General features: G+C 21.9%; 7 protein-coding genes across 7 annotated transcripts; 4 read left to right on the top strand and 3 right to left on the bottom strand.

Annotated features, from left to right (window-relative positions):
* Positions 1 to 2,297: 2,297 nt before the first annotated feature.
* Positions 2,298 to 2,657, top strand: DDB_G0286497 (hypothetical protein; the record flags this gene model as incomplete). The annotated part of the gene is made up of 1 exon (XM_632611.1): positions 2,298 to 2,657. A coding segment is annotated over one exon (360 nt), but the record flags the coding sequence as incomplete, so codon positions are not given.
* Positions 2,658 to 3,145: 488 nt separating this feature from the next.
* clcE (chloride channel protein) lies at positions 3,146 to 6,130 on the bottom strand (the record flags this gene model as incomplete). The annotated part of the gene is made up of 1 exon (XM_632610.1): positions 3,146 to 6,130. The coding sequence occupies one exon, from the start codon at positions 6,128 to 6,130 to the stop codon at positions 3,146 to 3,148; it is 2,985 nt and encodes a 994-aa protein (XP_637702.1).
* A 534-nt stretch (positions 6,131 to 6,664) lies between these two features.
* Positions 6,665 to 9,308, bottom strand: DDB_G0286489 (hypothetical protein; the record flags this gene model as incomplete). Its single annotated transcript, XM_632609.1, has 2 exons — positions 6,665 to 8,850; positions 9,302 to 9,308. 2 exons carry the CDS (start codon positions 9,306 to 9,308, stop codon positions 6,665 to 6,667), a joined length of 2,193 nt encoding a protein of 730 aa, XP_637701.1.
* A 643-nt stretch (positions 9,309 to 9,951) lies between these two features.
* Positions 9,952 to 10,622, top strand: itpa (inosine triphosphate pyrophosphatase; the record flags this gene model as incomplete). The annotated part of the gene is made up of 2 exons (XM_632608.1): positions 9,952 to 10,060; positions 10,147 to 10,622. 2 exons carry the CDS (start codon positions 9,952 to 9,954, stop codon positions 10,620 to 10,622), a joined length of 585 nt encoding a protein of 194 aa, XP_637700.1.
* Positions 10,623 to 11,241: 619 nt separating this feature from the next.
* Positions 11,242 to 13,211, top strand: DDB_G0286487 (seven transmembrane domain protein; the record flags this gene model as incomplete). Its single annotated transcript, XM_632607.2, has 6 exons — positions 11,242 to 11,412; positions 11,633 to 11,914; positions 11,994 to 12,221; positions 12,317 to 12,683; positions 12,812 to 12,989; positions 13,088 to 13,211. 6 exons carry the CDS (start codon positions 11,242 to 11,244, stop codon positions 13,209 to 13,211), a joined length of 1,350 nt encoding a protein of 449 aa, XP_637699.2.
* A 504-nt stretch (positions 13,212 to 13,715) lies between these two features.
* DDB_G0286485 (hypothetical protein) lies at positions 13,716 to 15,169 on the bottom strand (the record flags this gene model as incomplete). The annotated part of the gene is made up of 3 exons (XM_632606.1): positions 13,716 to 14,344; positions 14,480 to 14,711; positions 14,834 to 15,169. The coding sequence occupies 3 exons, from the start codon at positions 15,167 to 15,169 to the stop codon at positions 13,716 to 13,718; spliced, it is 1,197 nt and encodes a 398-aa protein (XP_637698.1).
* A 1,521-nt stretch (positions 15,170 to 16,690) lies between these two features.
* Positions 16,691 to 16,846, top strand: DDB_G0286493 (hypothetical protein; the record flags this gene model as incomplete). Its single annotated transcript, XM_632605.1, has 1 exon — positions 16,691 to 16,846. One exon carries the CDS (start codon positions 16,691 to 16,693, stop codon positions 16,844 to 16,846), a length of 156 nt encoding a protein of 51 aa, XP_637697.1.
* Between the last annotated feature and the right edge of the window lie 2,399 nt (positions 16,847 to 19,245).

Here is a 19,245-nt window from a genome sequence, read left to right as displayed (position 1 = left end):
AATGGTCCCAGACTTTAACAACTTGAATTAGTACTACAACACTTCAATTCATTTTGCAAAGCCACTTCCTCAAAACTAAACATCGACAAATCTTCATCAATTCTTATAGGCAACCCAGACAATACCAACCAAAGAATTCCAATATCTACAAATCCAGAAAGATACTTGGGATACTTCTTCACAGGCAAAGGGATAACAAGAAAAATGCCAGAAATATTAAACACAATAAGATCATCCTTAGTACTATGGAAAACCACTGACTCAACAATCAAAACCAAAACCAACATCCTCAAAGCATTCGCACTCTCTAAATTAACCTACTATTCATATGTAGAGAACTTTAAGGAAGAGGAATTAAACCAAATCAATAAATTAGTCGAATGGTTTTTATCGGCACCAAACAACAAAAATGCTAGTGGATTTCAAGTTATTAATTTAATGAGAACCAAAAGAGCAAGATACCCACTAAAAGTAGGGGGCTGGAACATTTGGAATATAGAATTGAGACAACTGGCGCAGAAACTTTGGATCATAAACCAATTCATCCTAGCACTAGAAACCAAACAAACAAACTCATCTCATCACAAAAGCTGGGAATATCAAATCCAAAAAAACAAATTCACATCCAGATACCTAAAAGAAAACTTAGACGAATGGAACAAAATAAGAATCAAAAAAGCAATCTTCAACAATAATCTCACATCCATAAAAAACGAAAATGGACAACCACTTTCACTGGCAGAATGGTATACCACAATTCAAGACCAAAATCCAACCATCCCTAAAACGGAATTCCAATCATCTCTAAACTTAAGAGGCTACAGCTATAATCAACTCTTCAACAACATACTGAAGATAAAAGACCCTAAAACAAGAGACACAATGTTTAGATTCCATGCCAGATGCCTTCCAATAAACTACCTTCACAACAAACAATGCCCACTCTGCAAAGAAGATATGAGCAAAGACCCATACGGTCACCTGTTCTTCTCATGCAAGAAAACAAAACAATTCATAAAAATAAATAAACTCAAAAATTTCATCTATATTACCACAGGCAAAGGTAAAAACTGGCATCATACAAGAATTAGGCAAAATAACAATTTCATTAATAGAATAACTCCAAAATTATCACCGACAGCCAAAAAAGATCAAGAAGTGAATGCAGATTACGCCAACCACAGATTCCACAAAGAATACTTTGAATGGAACTATAAAGCAATAGACTATGATCTAACCAGATCATTCGCATATAGAAACCTAATGGCCCTTATCCTCCACAACATTTGGATTTGGATTTGCAATCAAATATACAGTGAAGATCCTTTAACAAATGAATCATTATCATACAGCTCCCTTCTAAAGAAATGGCACAAATTGGCCACTCTAGAATACATCAAAAAAGCAAAAGATCTGAAAAACTTATCAGCAAAAGACCATAATAATTTCAAAGATCCTAAGATCCTTCTCACCTCAACGATCAAGCTAAGAAAAACAACAGCTAATTACTATTGTATTCCAGAATCATCTCTCCCAAATATTATATCTTTTGATCAATTCATATGATTAAAATAACCCTTCAGCTTAAATGATAAGCCTATAAATAAATATTAAATAAAAACTCGTATTAACACAGATGGACATATATCAATCTTGTTAATCCAATATTAAAAAAAAAAAAAAAAAAAAGCTGGGAATATCAGATCCAAAAAAACAAATTCACATCCAGATACCTAAAAGAAAACTTAGACGAATGGAACAAAATAAGAATAAAAAAAGCAATCTTCAACAATAATCTCACATCCATAAAAAACGAAAATGGACAACCACTTTCACTGGCAGAATGGTATACTACAATTCAAGACCAAAATCCAACCATCCCTAAAACGGAATTCCAATCATCTCTAAACTTAAGAGGCTACAGCTATAATCAACTCTTCAACAACATACTGAAGATAAAAGACCCTAAAACAAGAGACACAATGTTTAGATTCCATGCCAGATGCCTTCCAATAAACTACCTTCACAACAAACAATGCCCACTCTGCAAAGAAGATATGAGCAAAGACCCATACGGTCACCTGTTCTTCTCATGCAAGAAGACAAAACAATTCATAAAAATAAATAAACTCAAAAATTTCATCTATATCACCACAGGCAAAGGTAAAAACTGGCACCATACAAGAATTAGGCAAATAACAATTTCATTAATAGAATAACTCCAAATTATCACCGACAGCCAAAAGATCAAGAAGGAATGCAGATTACGCCACCACAGATTCACAAGATACTTTGAATGGAACTATAAAGCAATAGGTTATGTTTTAACCAGATCATTCGCATATAGAAACCTAATGGCCCTTATCCTCCCCAACATTTGGATTTGGATTTGCAATCAAATATACAGGGAAGATCCTTTAACAGAGGAATCCCTATCATACAGCTCCCTTTTAAAGAAATGGCCCAAATTGGCCCCTTTTGAATTCATCAAAAAAGCAAAAGTTTTGAAAAACTTTTCAGCAAAAGGCCATAATAACTTCAAAGATCCTAAGATCCTTTTCCCTTCAACGATCAAGGTAAGAAAAACAACAGCTAATTTTTTTTGTATTCCAGAATCATTTTTCCCAAATATTATATTTTTTGATCAATTCATATGATTAAAATAACCCTTCAGCTTAAAAGATAAGCCTTTAAATAAATATTAAATAAAACTTGTTTTAACCCAGATGGGCATATATCAATCTTGTTAATCCAATATTAAAAAAAAAAAAAAAAAAAAAAAAAAAAAAAAAAAAAAAAAAATAATTTTTTGAAATTCCAATTTTAAAAATCCAAACTGATTGCTTTAACAAATAATTAAATTAAAAAAACTCTATAAAGAATCAGAGCTCCAAACATATTTTTTAATTTAACAATTTATAAATTTGTTAATAAAAAAATTAGATTCACATTGGAAAAAAAAAAAAAATAAAATTAAAATTATAAAGATATCTTTATAATAGATTATTTTAAAATTTTGGTCAAGGAGGAAAAGAAAAAAAAAAGAATCATCCACAACTATAAACATATTCTTTAAAATGTTTTTTTTTGTTTTAAAAAAAAAAAAGAGGAAAAAAAAAAGTTTGTTTATTTTTTTTTTTTTATTTTATAAATCTTGTTCCATTAAAGAGTTTTTAGTAATTACACCAACTAATTTACCAAGTGAGGTTACATAAGTAAAACCTAAACCAAGCATAGTGAATAAATGAAATACTTTATTCAAAGGAGTTAAATCTGGTACTTGAGAAGGAGCTAAATCCATCAACAAAGCAGTTTCACCAGAATGAATAATATCACCTAAAATATGTTTACCCCAAACACTTTGACCACCATTTTTTAAATCGTTAATTGATATTTCAAATGCATCATTAACATAAATATTTTCAGTTATTGGTGTTGTCGTTGTAGTTGTTGTCGTAGTTGTTGTGTGTCTATTTCTTAATACTGGTTGTTGATCTTTCATACTAACTAATGGAATACCATCACCTTCTTCTTCATCATCATCTTCATCATCATGTTCAATTATTGGTTTTTCACCTAAACTTGAATTTTCATCTTCAATCTCTTTAATTAAATCTTCATTATCGTTTTTATTTATATTTGTATTTTGTGTATTTAAAATCTCTTCGAAATCACTACTACTACCTCCATTACTATTACTGCTACTTTCATCTTGATTTGGTTTAATTAAACTAATTTTATCATTATCTTTTCTATCATAATCCTCTTCATCACTATTATTATTATTTGAATTTGTATTTAAAATTGCACCTGTATTTTCAATTTCTAAATTTTCACTATTATTACTATTATTATTATTATTATTATTATTATTATTATTATTATTATTATTATTATTATTATTATTATTATTATTATTATTATTATTATTATTATTATTATTATTATTATTATTATTATTATTATTATTATTATTATTATTTACAAAATATTTTGATTTAAATTCATCAATTTTTTGTTCTATATTTTCAATATGAATATCTAACATATAAATCATACTTGATCTTTCAACTATACCAACTAATAACATATTTTCTTTTGAATCAACAATTGGAATAAAAGTATATTTAAAAGTATCTAAAAAGTTTTTCATTTCAATAACGGTTGAAGTCATTGATAAATAATTGATATTCTTTTTCATGACCTGTTTAGCAGTCATTGTATAAACTTTTGAAGATCTATAATTTGAAAGAAAAGGTAAACCTTGAATTTTTAAAGCAGTATCAAAGAGAGGTCTATTGAAAAAGTTACCAACTGCAGTGGAAGTGATTGAACAAATTAGAATTGGTACTAATAAAGATAATTGACCAGTTAATTCCAATACGAAAATCGATGGTGAAATATTACGAATGGTACCACTAACCAAACCAGCCGAAGCAATAGCGGCAAAACCAGCGGGTTCAATAGCTTGAGAATCGAAATGATCTTTTAAAATCTCTCCAAATAATCTACCTAATGCGGCACCAGTAACAATGAATGGAGTGATTGCACCACCAGGAATTGGTAAAACAATATTGAAAGCTGTTAAAATCAATTTCACCACAATGAAAACCAAAAGATTTAAATATTTATAATATGGAGTTTGATCTTGTTCGAATAGGAATGGTTTTGGTTCATTTTGACCAAGAAATTGTTTCATTGCAGTTGGTAAGGAAACTCTACATAAAGGACCCGCTGAATAAGTTATAATTGCACTAAATAATGATACAACCAAAACCAAAATAATTCTACTTTGTTTTAGAATTGGATATCTCAAACGGAATCTAACCAATTTTTCATAGATAAACACAAAGAAAGCACCAATTAAACCAGTGATAATACCAATACCAACAAAAGTTATTAAATCTGCAACACCATATTCTTTTGGTACAAATTCAAATTCATAGACTGAATGAAAATTACCTTTGGAGAAAGTTGATCTACTAAGGAAGAAAATGATAGCGGTGGTAGTCGCACAAAGGAAGCCTTTCCAAAGATTACCCATTACAGCAGTGGTTGCAGTAACTTCGATTGCAAATAGCAAACCACCAATGGGTGCACCGAAATTTGCAACTACACCACTTGTCAATGCACAAATTAACATTTGATATCTAACGATTTGATTCTTTTTAATTGCACCAAACACTTTTAAATTCATTAACATTTGTGAAATGATTGCAGATGCATGCATGAATGGACCAGTTCTACCAATGGTTAAACCTGCAGCACTTGCACAAACCATACCAACTATCTTGGAAACCAATGTTTTAAAACCCAATACTCTCGATAAATTAATACCACTCATAATGGACTTCATCTCTGGTATACCAGAACCAACTGCATATGGACTAATGAAACTAATACAACACACCGATATCAATGCAAAGAATACTGAATATCCAACGAAAACAATACCCTCAACTAAATCATACTTATCTGCAATCGATGAATTTGGTGTTGGTGTCGTACCATCGGTTGGTATAACATGACTATTGTGTCTAGAAGTCACGAAATCTCTAAGTGTACCCAATTCCATCAATAGGAAATCACATAGTATTCCCATCAATGCTATCAATATACCCAATGTTGGTATGAACAATAATGTTGATATACGTTCTTTACCTAACCAATGCGTAAATTTCTTTTTATATGATGATAAATCTGTTACAACATCAATTTCATCCTTATCCATAGTTGGATCTTGTTGAAGATTTGAATACATATCAACCGATTCAAAAATAACATCATAATCTGTATTTGATGTTGATTTATATTCTTTAGTATCTTTAATTTTTGTTAATACTGAATGCATCTTTTTCCTATATTCATTGCTTCTTAATTTTGATACAACACCTTGCATACGATCATTTAAATCACCTGTACCATGTTGAAAAAAGTTTACAACTTTATCTGTATGTCCTTTAAAATCAACATTTAATGGATTTAAATCAATATTATTAAATGCATTTTGAATATGTCCAATTGGATTAAATATTGAATGATTATTATTATTGTTATTATTATTTGAATTATCTATTGGTGATGATGATGAAGATAATGATTCCGATTCTTCATTTTCTTTTCTTGTCATTTTTTATTTATATTTTTAATTTTCTATTTTTATTTTTCTATTTTTATTTTTCTATTCTTATTTTTCAATTTTTATTTTTATTTTTATTTTTATATTTATATTTATATTTTAACTTCTATTTTTATTTTTATTTTTACTTTATATATATATATTTTTTCTATATTTATTATATTATTTTAAAATTTTATAATTTATTAATTAAAAAAATCAAAAAAGAAATTAAAATAAAAAAAAAAATAGATAATTGTTTAAATATATATATATATATAGTAAAGATATTAAAAAAATTGAAAAAAAAATTGAAAAAAAAAAAAAAAAAAAAAGAAATCAACAAAAAAAAAAAAAAAAAAAGCAGTGCAGTGTGGTTTGGTGTGAAAATTAAAAAAAAAAAATTAAAAATAAAAAAATTAAAAATAAAAAAATTTTTAAAACCGAAAATTTGGTGAAAAACTTATCGGCTGGTTGGATATTTATTAAAAAAAAAAAAAAAAGATAAAAAAAAAATAAAATTTATTTTTATTTTATTTTTACTCTTTAATTAAATAAAATATTAAATTTATTTTTTTGATTTAATTGTTCAATAGTTTCTTCAAAATTAATTGGTAAAATTAATTGATTTATAAATTTAAAATTATTTAAAATTGATTGATAAATTTGATTTGATGATTTAATTGGGTAATGATTATTTGATAAATCTAAAGTTAATCCAATTATTTTACCATTATTATTAAAATTATCATCATCACCACCACTATTATTACGTATAGAAGTTGAATTTAATAATTGAATTAATTTATCAACATGTTTTAAATTATTATTTGATAAAACCAATTGTTTAATTGAATGATTTTTACCAAAATAAAATGATAAACATTTTAAATCATAATCTGATATTGTATCATTAACTAATGATAAACTTGTTAATGTTTGATTAATTGATAATGATTTAAAAAATTGACAATTAAACTCATTATTATTATTATTATTATTATTTAATTGTTCAAATTGTTGTTGTTTTTTAATATGATTATCAGCTAATAAAGAATCCCAAGATGAAATATAAAGTGTTTTTAAAGTTTTATTTAAACAAATTGCCTCTGAGAATTGATATGCAAATGTTTTAATATCTTGATTATAGTGAGATAAAGTATCTTGAAATGGATCTATAATTGTATTGTTGTTGTTATTGTTAATTTTTAATTTCTTTGGTTTATCTAAAAATGCATTTTCAACATCATAACCATTATAAATTGAAGAATCATCATCATCATAATAACGATAATAATCTGAAATTTTTAAAGTTGTTAAAGTTGTATTTAATGATAATGATTTTGCAATTGAATTAATTGTAAAAGGAATTTCAAATGCAATATCATTAGTATCACATGATATTGAATTCCAATAAACTTCACTCCCAATCTCTGGTATAATATGCTCAAAACTATGAATATCAAATAACAACAAAGAACAATCCAAACTTGTCAATCCCTCATTATCCAACGCCAATTTAAAATCTTTAAAGTCTAAAAAATCATGAAATTTAATTCTAAAATCATTTAATAATGATAAAGTAGTTGTAGTGGCAGTAGTTGTTGTTGGTGTTGTTGGTGTTGTTGTTGTTGTTGTTGTTATTGTTGTTGTTGTTGTTGTTGTTGTTGTTGTTGGTGGTGGTAGTGGTGGTGGTAATAATAAATTAGTATATGAATAATGAAAAGTTGTTTCATAATTACTATCTAATAATAATTGTGATGGGTTAAAGAATTTGACGATATCCCAATTCATATCTTGATGAATATTACAAATACATTGAATTGATTGAACATTGATTGAAAATGGTGATTTGTTTCTTTGATGAATATAATTTTCAATTGATTCTAAATTACAATATAAATCATTGAAATATAATTTTAATATTAATTTTATATCGGTCATTGAAAATCTTTCAAATATTTCAATTGGATTATCTGATCCCACGATAATTGTTAAATGCACTCTTTCTAATTTCGGTGATTCTTTAACTAACAATTGCCATGAACTAAACCATGTTGATGATACACGATCAAATTCAATCTCCACCAAATTATTAAACTGTATCCAACCATATCTCAACGATGTATAAATAATACATTGATTTTTAACTCTAAATTTCTCTTCTTGTTTTGAAATTGTTAATTCATTTTTATCTTTTTCTTCATCATCCTCTTCATCATCATCATGATCATTATAATTATCGTCATTATCATCATTACCATCGTCAAATAAAAAATTATTATATTTATTAAATTGATTTTTAATTAATTGATGATAATAGTTATGATCATTTGAAGTGTTTCGATTTATTAGTGCAATTAGATATCTACGTGGCAAAAAGTCATTTAGTTTTGATGTTAATTTAAACCATTTCCATGATACTAATGCATAATTAAAATTTAAATTTAAAAATGAAAATCTACTACTATTGGTTTTTGATTTCTTGTATCTATATGTTTTATAATTATTGCTGCTATTATTATTTCTATTATCTTTATTATTTGGTGTAAATTGATCTTGAATTAAATATCTTAATATTTTAATTATTAAATAATCTGGAATTATAAATTCTTTTTTTTTAAATAATATTGCTGGAGGTTGTGGTGTAATTATTTGTGGTGTAATTATTTGTGGTGTGGTTTTTTTTAATAATAAAAATTGTTGTGATTTCCCCATTTTCTTTTTTTTTACTTTTTTAAAAGGTTTTTAAAAAATTTTTTTTTTTTTTTTTTTTTTTTTTTTATGGTTTTGGAATAATATATTAATTAAAACGAATAATGGAGGTTTGAAAAAAAAAAATATTTTTTTTTTTTTTTTTGTTTTTTTTTTGTGTTTTTTAATTTTATTTTTTTTTTATTTTTTATTTTTTATTTTTTTTTAAAGTTTGTCAATCTTTTTTTTTTTTTTTTGTAAATTGATTAAAAAGAGTGGGGGAAACAGTTAATTTATATTTATAAAAAAAAAAAGAAAATTGTGAGTGCACAGAATAAATAAAGCAAAAAAAAAAAAAAAAAAAAAAAAAAAAAAAAACTTTATAATCTACTATTTATAGGTTATTTAAATTAAAATCTCCTTTCACAAAAAAGTGATGTTAGTTTAAAATATTATTTTACTTTTGCAAAAACACGTGCACACACAAACCATCCATGTCAATTTTTAATCATATAATAATAATAAAAAAAAAAAGTTGGTTTGTCTTCTGGTAGCAGACATTTGTATATTCAGTTATCATAATATTTACAAAAAAATACACATGCACCACACAGATAAACAGATAGACATCTATCTAACTAAAAGAAGAATTTACCTCACACACCAAAAAAAAAAAAATTATTTATGTTACAAAAAGAAATTTATTAAACATAATCTCTTTTCGATCTTAGAAAAAATAGTTTTTTTATTTTTATTTTTAATTTTTTTTTTTTAAAAAAATGTATGGATTTTTTTTTTTTTTTTTTTTTTTTTTTTTTTTTTTTTTTTTTTTTTTTTTATTATTAATGAATTAGGTTATTTGTTTGTTTATATTTTTTTAAAACCAATTTGAATAATATTGGAATATAAACAATGTTTATTCAAATGTTTATTCAAATTGGCTTCTTTATAGAAAATAAACAATCCATAACCCTATTTAATTAATAAAAATAGCTTTTTTTGATTTATTTCCCAATTTTTTTTATTTTCCCAACAATTTTTTTTTTTTTTTTTTTTTTAATTTTTCAATTCTTTTTTTTTTTTTTTTTTTTTTTTTTTTTTTTTTTTTTTTTTTTTTTTCAGATTTTTAGAGGTAAAAAATGAGTATTAGTAAAAAGATTGTTTTTGTTACAGGAAATGCAAAAAAACTTGAAGAAGCATTACAAATTTTAGGTACATCATTCCCAATTGAATCAAAAAAAGTTGATTGTAAAGTATTTTTGTTTTAAAAAAAAAAAAAGAAACACATTAAAAAAATAAATAATAATAATAAATAATAATTAAACAATATTTAGTACCAGAATTACAAGGTGATCCAATTGATATTTCAATTGAAAAATGTAAAATTGCAGCAAGAGAAGTTGGAGGACCAGTATTAGTTGAGGATACATGTTTATGTTTTAATGCATTAAAAGGATTACCAGGACCATATGTTAAATGGTTTTTAGATAAATTAGAACCAGAAGGATTATATAAATTATTAGATGCTTGGGAAGATAAGAGTGCATATGCATTATGTAATTTCGCTTTTTCAGAAGGACCAGATTCAGAACCAATCGTATTCGCTGGTAAAACCGATGGTATCATCGTACAACCACGTGGTCCACGTAATTTCGGTTGGGACCCTGTATTCCAACCAGATGGTTACAAAGAAACTTATGCAGAAATGGATAAATCAATTAAAAATACAATTTCTCATCGTACTCGTTCACTTCAAAAAGTTAAAGAATTTTTAAAATCAAAAGGTTATGAAAATTGTAAATTTGAATAAATAAAAAAATAAATATTTAAAAAAGAAATCTAAATTTAATTTAATTTAAGTTTTATAAATAGACATACAATCTCAATTTTTTACAGGTTCAACAAATTTTAAAATATTTTCAGGTTCATATTTTTATTTTTTTATTTTTTTTTTTTTCATGGTGTTTATACCAAATTACAAAATATCTTAATTTTAATAATTATATAATTTTGGTTATTTTAAAAATATAAATTGGGATGGTGTGTTTTTCCATCTTTTTTTTATTTTTTATTTTTTTTTTATTTTTTTTTTTATTATTTTTTATTTTTAAAATAATTTTTTTTTACATGATAAGAAAAAAATTAAAATAAAATAAAAAAATAAAAACAATAATAAAAAAAAAAAAAAAAAATTTATCTTTTATTTATATATATTTTTTTTTATTTTTTTTCTTTTTATCGTACTTATACCTGACGTAGGTTAACCAACACAATATTTTGAGAAATTTTAAAATTAAAATTAAAAACAAAAAAAAAAAAAAAAAAAAAAAATTAAAAAAAAAAAAAAAAATAAAAAAAAGATTCCTTTTATTTTTTTTCAATTTTTTTTTTTTTTTTTATATGAAAAAAATATATATTTAGAACAAACGATGAAAAGTAATATAAATAAAATAGTTGTACTATTTTTCCTATTTCTTGGAATTATAAACGCATATAAACATCATTTAGAAGTTAATAATGATGATAGAAAATTATTTGCAATTGAAGGTTTTGGTTTTGGTGATAAAGGTACATTCTCAATTAAAGTAACAAATTGGACTGTAAGTTTTATATATATATAATTTTTTCAATAAAAAAAAAAAAGAGAGAAAGAGAAAGAGAAAGAGAAAGAGAAAGAGAAAGAGAAAGAGAAAGAGAAAGAGAAAGAGAAAGAGAAAGAGAAAGAAAGAGAGGGAGAGTATTTGTGTGTATATTTATTAACTTTTTTTTATTTTTTTTATTTTGTTTTTATTTTTTTATTATTTTTTTTTTTTCAATTAGTTAAATAATGGAGATGGTAAAAAAACCAAAGTAGATGATAAGGTAGCATTTTTTTTACGTATAACAGATTCAGATACAGCAAGACATGTAGATGAATATAGTGTTACAAAATGTGATTTTGAAAGTGAGAGTCCAAGTCTCTTATTTAGAGGTGATTCAAATGTTATTGATGATTCATTCTCACAACAATTTAAAATTTCAGCTGAAAACGATTTACCAGAAGGTTTTTATACATTATATTATAAAAATTGTAATCCTTCACCTTCAAAAACAACTTTTAAAGTATGTATATCTAATATCTAATATCCAATATAAAATAAAAAGTTTGCAATATTAATAATAATAATAATAATATTTTTAGTTAGTTTTAGAAGAATATAATATTGATTCAAAGGGAGGTATTTCATGGCTCCCAATAGGTAATGCTCCATTACCAACACTTTATACATTTTTTTCATTATTATTATTTGCAACAGCATTAGTATGGGTTTTATTCTGCCTCAGAGGTGAGGGTAAAAGAGTAAACTTACTTCACCATCTTTGTACAGCATATTTAGTCATTCAAGCTATTGAATTATTATTTGAAGCTGTAAGTGTATTATTAATTATAATTATTAAAAATAATAATATTATTACTAATATTAATATTAAATATTAAATATTTTTATTTTTTCCCCAACAAAGATTGAACAACATTATATTAAATTAACAGGATCAGCAAATGGATGGAATGTAGCATATTATATATTTGCATTTGCACAAGGTTCATTTTTCATTATTCTTTTAGCTATGATTGGATCAGGATGGTATTTTATTAAACCCTTCCTTTCAGATAAAGAGAAAAAGATATTTATGATTGTCATTCCATTACAAATTTTAGATAATATTGCATTAATCGTTGTGGATGAAGAATCAAGAGGTGCTGCAAATTGGATTAGTTGGAGTAATATTTTCATTTTCGTTGATTTAATTTGTTGTTTAGCTATAATTGTTCCAATCGTTTGGTCAATGAATCATCTTAAAGATAGTGTTGATTCAAATAATGATAAAGGTAATAATAATTAATAATTAATAATTAATAATTAATAATTAATAATCAATAATAATAATAATTAGTATTTATTATTATTATTATTATGGAAGAAATATTATACTAATTATTATATTTATTTATTTTAGTTGTTAAAAATATTCAAAAATTAAGATTATTTAGATCCTTTTATTTGGTTGTAATTTGTTATTTATATTTCACTCGTGTTATTATTTATTTATTAAAAGCAACACTTCCATACAAATATATTTGGTTAGGTGAATTCTTTTCATTAACTGCTTCTTTTGCTTTTTATTGTATTACTGGGTAAGTCAAAGTTTTTTTTTTTTTTTTTTTTTTTTTTTTCTTAAGATTTTAAAAAAATTAATATAGTACTGACATTACATATTTTATTTTATCTTTAGTTATCAATTCAGACCAAGTTTAGATAATCCATACTTTTATTTACCAACTCAAGACGACGATCACGATTTAAATGAATTAAGAGCACAATTAGAAGCTGAAGATGGTGGTGCTCCAAGAGATTAGAATAAATAATTAATTTTAATAATCAAAAAAAAAATAAAATAAAATAAAATAAAAATAAATAAATTTGATACATTATTATATATATAAATAGAAATAATTTTTTTTAAAAAAAAGAAATATATATTTTTAGAATTAATTTTTTTATTTGTTTTTTTTTTAATAATTGTTTAATTTGGGAAAAAAAAAAAGGTTTTTTTTTTTTTTATAGACAAAAGATGGAGGGAGGAAGAGAAGTAAAAAATGATATTGGTTATTAAAAATTGAATTGATTTAAAAAAAAAATGGTTTATATATATATATATATATATAATATTTAAAGAAGGGAGGAGGAGGTAAAAAAAAAAAATAAGATGATCGAACCATCAATACTGTGTGTTGTTGATATTATTATTTTTTAAAAAATTAATTGAAATATTTAATTAATCAATTTAATTAATAAATATTATTTGTTATTGATTTTGTGGTTTTGATTTAAATTTTTTAATAAAATCAAAACTTAATAGTTTAGGCAACGAGTGGATATCGAAATGGAAGATGGTGATAGGTGGAATTATTGCTATTGTTTTTTGAATTATCTCCAGAATTCGTTTCTTCTTCTTCATTACTATTATTATTATTATTATTAGTATTGTTATTATTATTATTATTATTATTATTATTATTATTATTATTATTATTATTATTATTATTATTATTTTGTTCAATACTACTAATACTATTTGATCTATTTGTTTTGAGTATAATATTACTTGAAGCATTATTGTTATTGTTATTATTATTTACAATTGGGGTTATATTTTTATTAGATGATGTGGTAGTGGTATTATTATTATTATTATTATTAATATTATTCATAATATTATTAATGTTTGTATGATTATTGTTTTTTTTAGTATTTACAAGGTTTTCAATTGGGATTGGGGATGGTAATAGTTTGGTATTTGGTTGAAAGTTTAAACTCAATTGTAATTTTTTAGTGTATTTTTCAAAGAATTCTAAATATACAGAATACACATCAGTATTTGCACTGACATCGAATGATAATAATTTTAAGAAATCTAATTCCATCACATTAATTTCTTTAACACTAACACCTCCAACTTGGGAATAAAATTGATTATTATAAAAAATATCTTTTTTTTTTAAAATAAAAAATAAAAAATAATTATTATGTTAGTATTAATATATATTCCTTAATAATAGTAATAATATTAATGTATATTATTATTGTTGTTATTTATAATATTATTTATTATTTCAATAATTACCATCTAAATATTTTGCAGCAACCAAAACACAGGTGATTAAAATTCTATGGATATTATAACTATTTACAATGAAATTTCTTTTTTGAATTAATCTATCAATATACATTAATATAATGATGAAACATTCTTTTGAACATGGCGAATATTTTATAATTCTAGAGATATATCCTTCAATGGTAATCATGGGTAATTTCATATGTTCTGGTAAAAATTGAGAATGGTTATTTGGAAACTAATATTATCAATATAAAAAAAAAAAAAAAAAAAAAAAAAAAAAAAAAAAAAAAAAAAAAAAAAAAAAAAATTTATTAATAAATTAAATATAATTAATTAAATAAAATAAATAATACATACCTGATCATTTACAGATAACATTTGATTTATTGCCATTACTAAAGATCTTAATAGCCAATCTCCATTTTCACCCCAAGAATTTGAAATTTCACCCAATTGAATTTTACCTTCTTTTAAAATTGATAAAAATGTGATTGGAATTGGACCAGAGAATTGAGTTGATATTTGTTGATGATGATGATGATGATGGCTGTTGTTATGATTATTATGGTGAGTATGATTATTATTGTGATGATGGTTTTGGTGGTTATTATTATTTGTATTATTATTTGGTCCACCTCCACCATTTCTATCTTGATAATAATTATTATTATTGTTGTTATTAATATTATTCATTTTATTATTATTATTATTATTATTATTTAAATTACTGGTATTTAAATTCAAAGATGACTTTGATTTTGTATATTGTTTATTTAATGAATTATAATGTGGTGTTGAAGGAATAGTAGTGGTTGATGTTGAAATTATTGAATATTTTGAACCAATTTTATAATTTTAGTATTAAATTATTTTTTTTTTAAATAATTATAAAAGGTTGAAGAAAAATAAAATAAAATGTATTTTATAAATTTAAAATGTGTTTTGGAATTTTATAAACAAAAAAAAAAAAAAATAAATAAATAAATAAAATATTTAATTTTTAATTTTTTAATTTTTTTTTTTAAAAGATTATTATATTAATATTACTACTTCAATATTGTTATTATTTTTAATGATATATTATTATTTGGAATAAGAATTATCTTTATTATTTAAATTATAAATTTTTGGTTAATATCTTATTTTAAAATTTTTTTTAAAAATATAAAATCCAAAAAAAAAAAAAAAAAAAAAAAAAAAATTGAATAGAAAAATTGAATAGAAAAATTTTTTTTTTTTTTTTAAAAAAAAAAAAAAAAAAAAGGTTTTTTTGGGGGGGGAGTTTTAAAAAAAATTTTTTTGGGTGGGTTTTTTTCCAAAACCCTTAACCCCCATTCCCCAAAATTTTTTTAAAAAAAAAAAAAAAAAAAAAAAAAAAAAAAAATTGGGGGGGGGGGAACCTTTTTTTTTTTTAAAAAAAATATTTTTTTTTTGCCCCCCTTATTTGGTTTTACCCAAAATATGGGGGGGGTCCAAAATTTTTTAAAAAATTTATTACCCAAAAACCCCCCCAAATTTTTTTTTTTTTTTTTTTTTTTTTTTTTTTTTTTTTTTTTTTTTTTTTTTTTTTTTTTTTTTTTTTTTTATTTGTTAATAATGATGTTATAAAAAATTACTTTAAATAGTATAAAAAATAAATAGAAAAAATGGTTCAATGTTTAATTAATAAAATGAAATGGAGAATAAAACACACAAAAATACATTTATGTACAAAAAAATAAAATAAAATTCGTTCGACCTATAATCGATGTTGTACCTATTAAAAGATTAATAAAAATTTATTGAAAGGGGGTTTATTAATTTTATTATTATTTGTTTTATTTTATTTTTATTTTTATTATTTTATTTTATTTTATTTTATTTTATTTTATTTTTTATTTTTTATTTTTTATTTTTTTTATTTTTTTATTTTATTATTTTATTTTTTATATGAAATGAAATAGTATGATGGATGATTGAGAAAAGAAAATAAAAATAGAAAGAGATATATAATTATAATTATGAATAACAATAATAGTAATAATTAATTCATTTTTTATTTAATTATTTTTTTTTTTTTTTTTTTTAAAAAAATTAAAAAAATAAAAAAAAAAAAAAAAAAAAATTTAATAATTAAATTATAATGTGAGACAGTGCTGCTACTAATAACAACATAATAACATTTTCTTTCTATTTTTGTGAGTATATTTAATATTAATTGAAAAAAAAAAAAAAATGAAAAAAAAAATAAAAAAATTAAAAGTTTTTTGGAGTACATGCTCCATATGTCTCGCACTCAAATTTATTATTATTTTAATTCCCATTATTTGTTTGTTCACACACTCACACACACAATGGTGTGTTGGTGGTAGTAGTTTATTGTCAAAATAAAGACATAATAATAATAAAGAGAAATAAGTGTGGGATTTTGTGTGTTTTTTTTTCCTTTTTTTTTTTTCTTTTTTTTTTAGTGTGGGTGTGTGTGAACGCTATGCATATCTTTTTATCAACCGTAAAAAACAAACAAAAAAAAATCCCATATTGATGTGTGATATTTTCTATTCAAATAAGTTAAAAATTATTATTATTTTATGGAACAGTGTTTTTATGATGATAAAAATGACGAAGAAAGTTATGAGGGTTATTTCTCTATCACACTCTCTCTATTTTATTAAATTTATATATATATATATATATATTTTTTTTTTTTTTTTTTTTTTTTTGGTGGCATCGAACATTGGGTGGTTAATTTTGATTTTAATTTTTATTTTTATTTTTTGTAATTATTAAATTTTTATTATTAACTGCTATTAACTTTCTAAATATATCCACACACATTACTTTTAGATGACAAAATTTTTTTTTTTATATTATTATAAACTAATACTCATTGCATAAAAAAGCAGTATTTTATTGTTTTTTTTTTATTTTATTTAATTTTTTTATTTTTTTAATTATTAATTTGATCTACAAATTTATTAAGAGTCAATTAACACACACACACACAATTTATTGTTATAATTAATTAATCAAACGTACATAATTAAATTTAATTTAATTTTTTTTATTTTTTTGGATAAAAAAAAAAAAAAAAAAAAATGTAAAAGGAATTTTTTTTTTTGTAATTATTTTATAATGATGAAATAAATGTTGCCATGTCTAATAATAGAATGTGTTTGTACTTCCAATATTTTACTTTTTTTTAAATGTTTTTTTTAAAAAAATACAAATTTGTTTTTTTAAAAACCAAAATTACAAAAAAAAAAAAAAAAATTTTTTATATAACCAAAATTAGTAAAAAAAAAAAAATAAAAATTAAAAAAAAAAAAAAAAAAATAAAATAAATAAAATTAATTCTAACGTTGAATTCCAACTTGCAACTTTTGATTTCTAAAAAAAAAAAAAAAAAAACCTACCTTTTTTAGAATCTATTTGAAGTCGGAAAAAAAAAAAAAAAAAGTTAATATTGATTAATATTTTACAAATATAAAAATATATTTTATTAAATAAATAAATAAATTTTAGTTTTATTAAAATGATAAAAAAAAAAAATAAAAAAATAAAAAAAAAAAAAGTATAGAGTAAAGTAAAATAAATAAACAAATTATAAAAAAAAAAAAAAAAAAATTTATATATAAAATTTTAAAATAAATTATTATAAAAAAGATTTAATTTCAAAATAAATTTTAAAAAAAAAAACAAACAAAAACACATGTGCAATATTTATTGGTATATTTGTTGTGTCAAATTATTTAAAAAAAAAATAATTATTACTTTTTTTAAAATTATTAATAAAAAGTAAAATAATTTGTTTGATTAAAAGCACGGTCTGGGGGAAAAAAAAAGAAAAAAAAAAAAAAAAAATAGATTTATGATATTTATATAAATTTGAAATTGTTTTTCAACCTCTATTTTTTGATTTTCTTTTTTTTTTTTTTTTTTTAAAAATAAAAATTTTATTTAATATTTTATTTTACTATAATATGGATTTAAATTGAAAAAAAAACAGATAAAATCAAACACATATATATAAATATTGTAAAGTTTATAGCCAACCAGAGTGGATTTGTATATAAAAAAAAAAAATTATAGGCGTGATCATAGTGTTGTTATTGATATTAAAAAAAGATAATAAAATACAAAATTAATAGTAAAAAGGGTCAACCCCTTCCCACACACACACATGAACAAAGCAGGAAAAAAAATAAAAAAAATAAAAATAAAAAAAACTACCAAAAGAGGTAATTTACAAACTTTACATACAAACCACCCAAATATCCACCATGTTGTTGGTAGTTGTAGTGGTAGATATTTGTGTGGTTAATTGATTTTTTTTTTTTTTTTTTTTTTGTAAAATAAGAAAATTTATTTATTCAAAAAATTTTAATAACAAGAGGTTTATTTCTTTCTTTTTATTGGAAATTTACAAATTATTAATATCTGTAGAATGTGTAATTTGGATGATGTTAAATTTGATTCAAACAAATATATTTAAATTTAAATTTAAATTTATAATTTTAATTTTATACAATTTTATATAATAAATTTTTTTTTTTTTTTTTTTTTTTTTTTTTTCCAATGAGATTTGGGTGATCATTCTATTTTAAATTGATATTAATCTTTTTAAATGTATTTTTAAAAATATAAAATAATATTTTATAAATTATTATTTAAGTAATAAGTGTATCGAAATACATTTTATAATTAATTTTTAATTTTAATTTTAATTTTAATCTTAATTTTAAAATCTGACAAATATTTATAATATTTTTTTTTATTTTTATTTTTTA

The sequence above is a fragment of the Dictyostelium discoideum genome (genome assembly GCF_000004695.1).
Source record: "Dictyostelium discoideum AX4 chromosome 4 chromosome, whole genome shotgun sequence".
NCBI classification, from domain to species: domain Eukaryota; phylum Evosea; class Eumycetozoa; order Dictyosteliales; family Dictyosteliaceae; genus Dictyostelium; species Dictyostelium discoideum.
The sequence above is the reverse complement of the archived record's forward strand: the minus strand, read 5'-3'. Positions and strand labels throughout refer to the sequence as shown.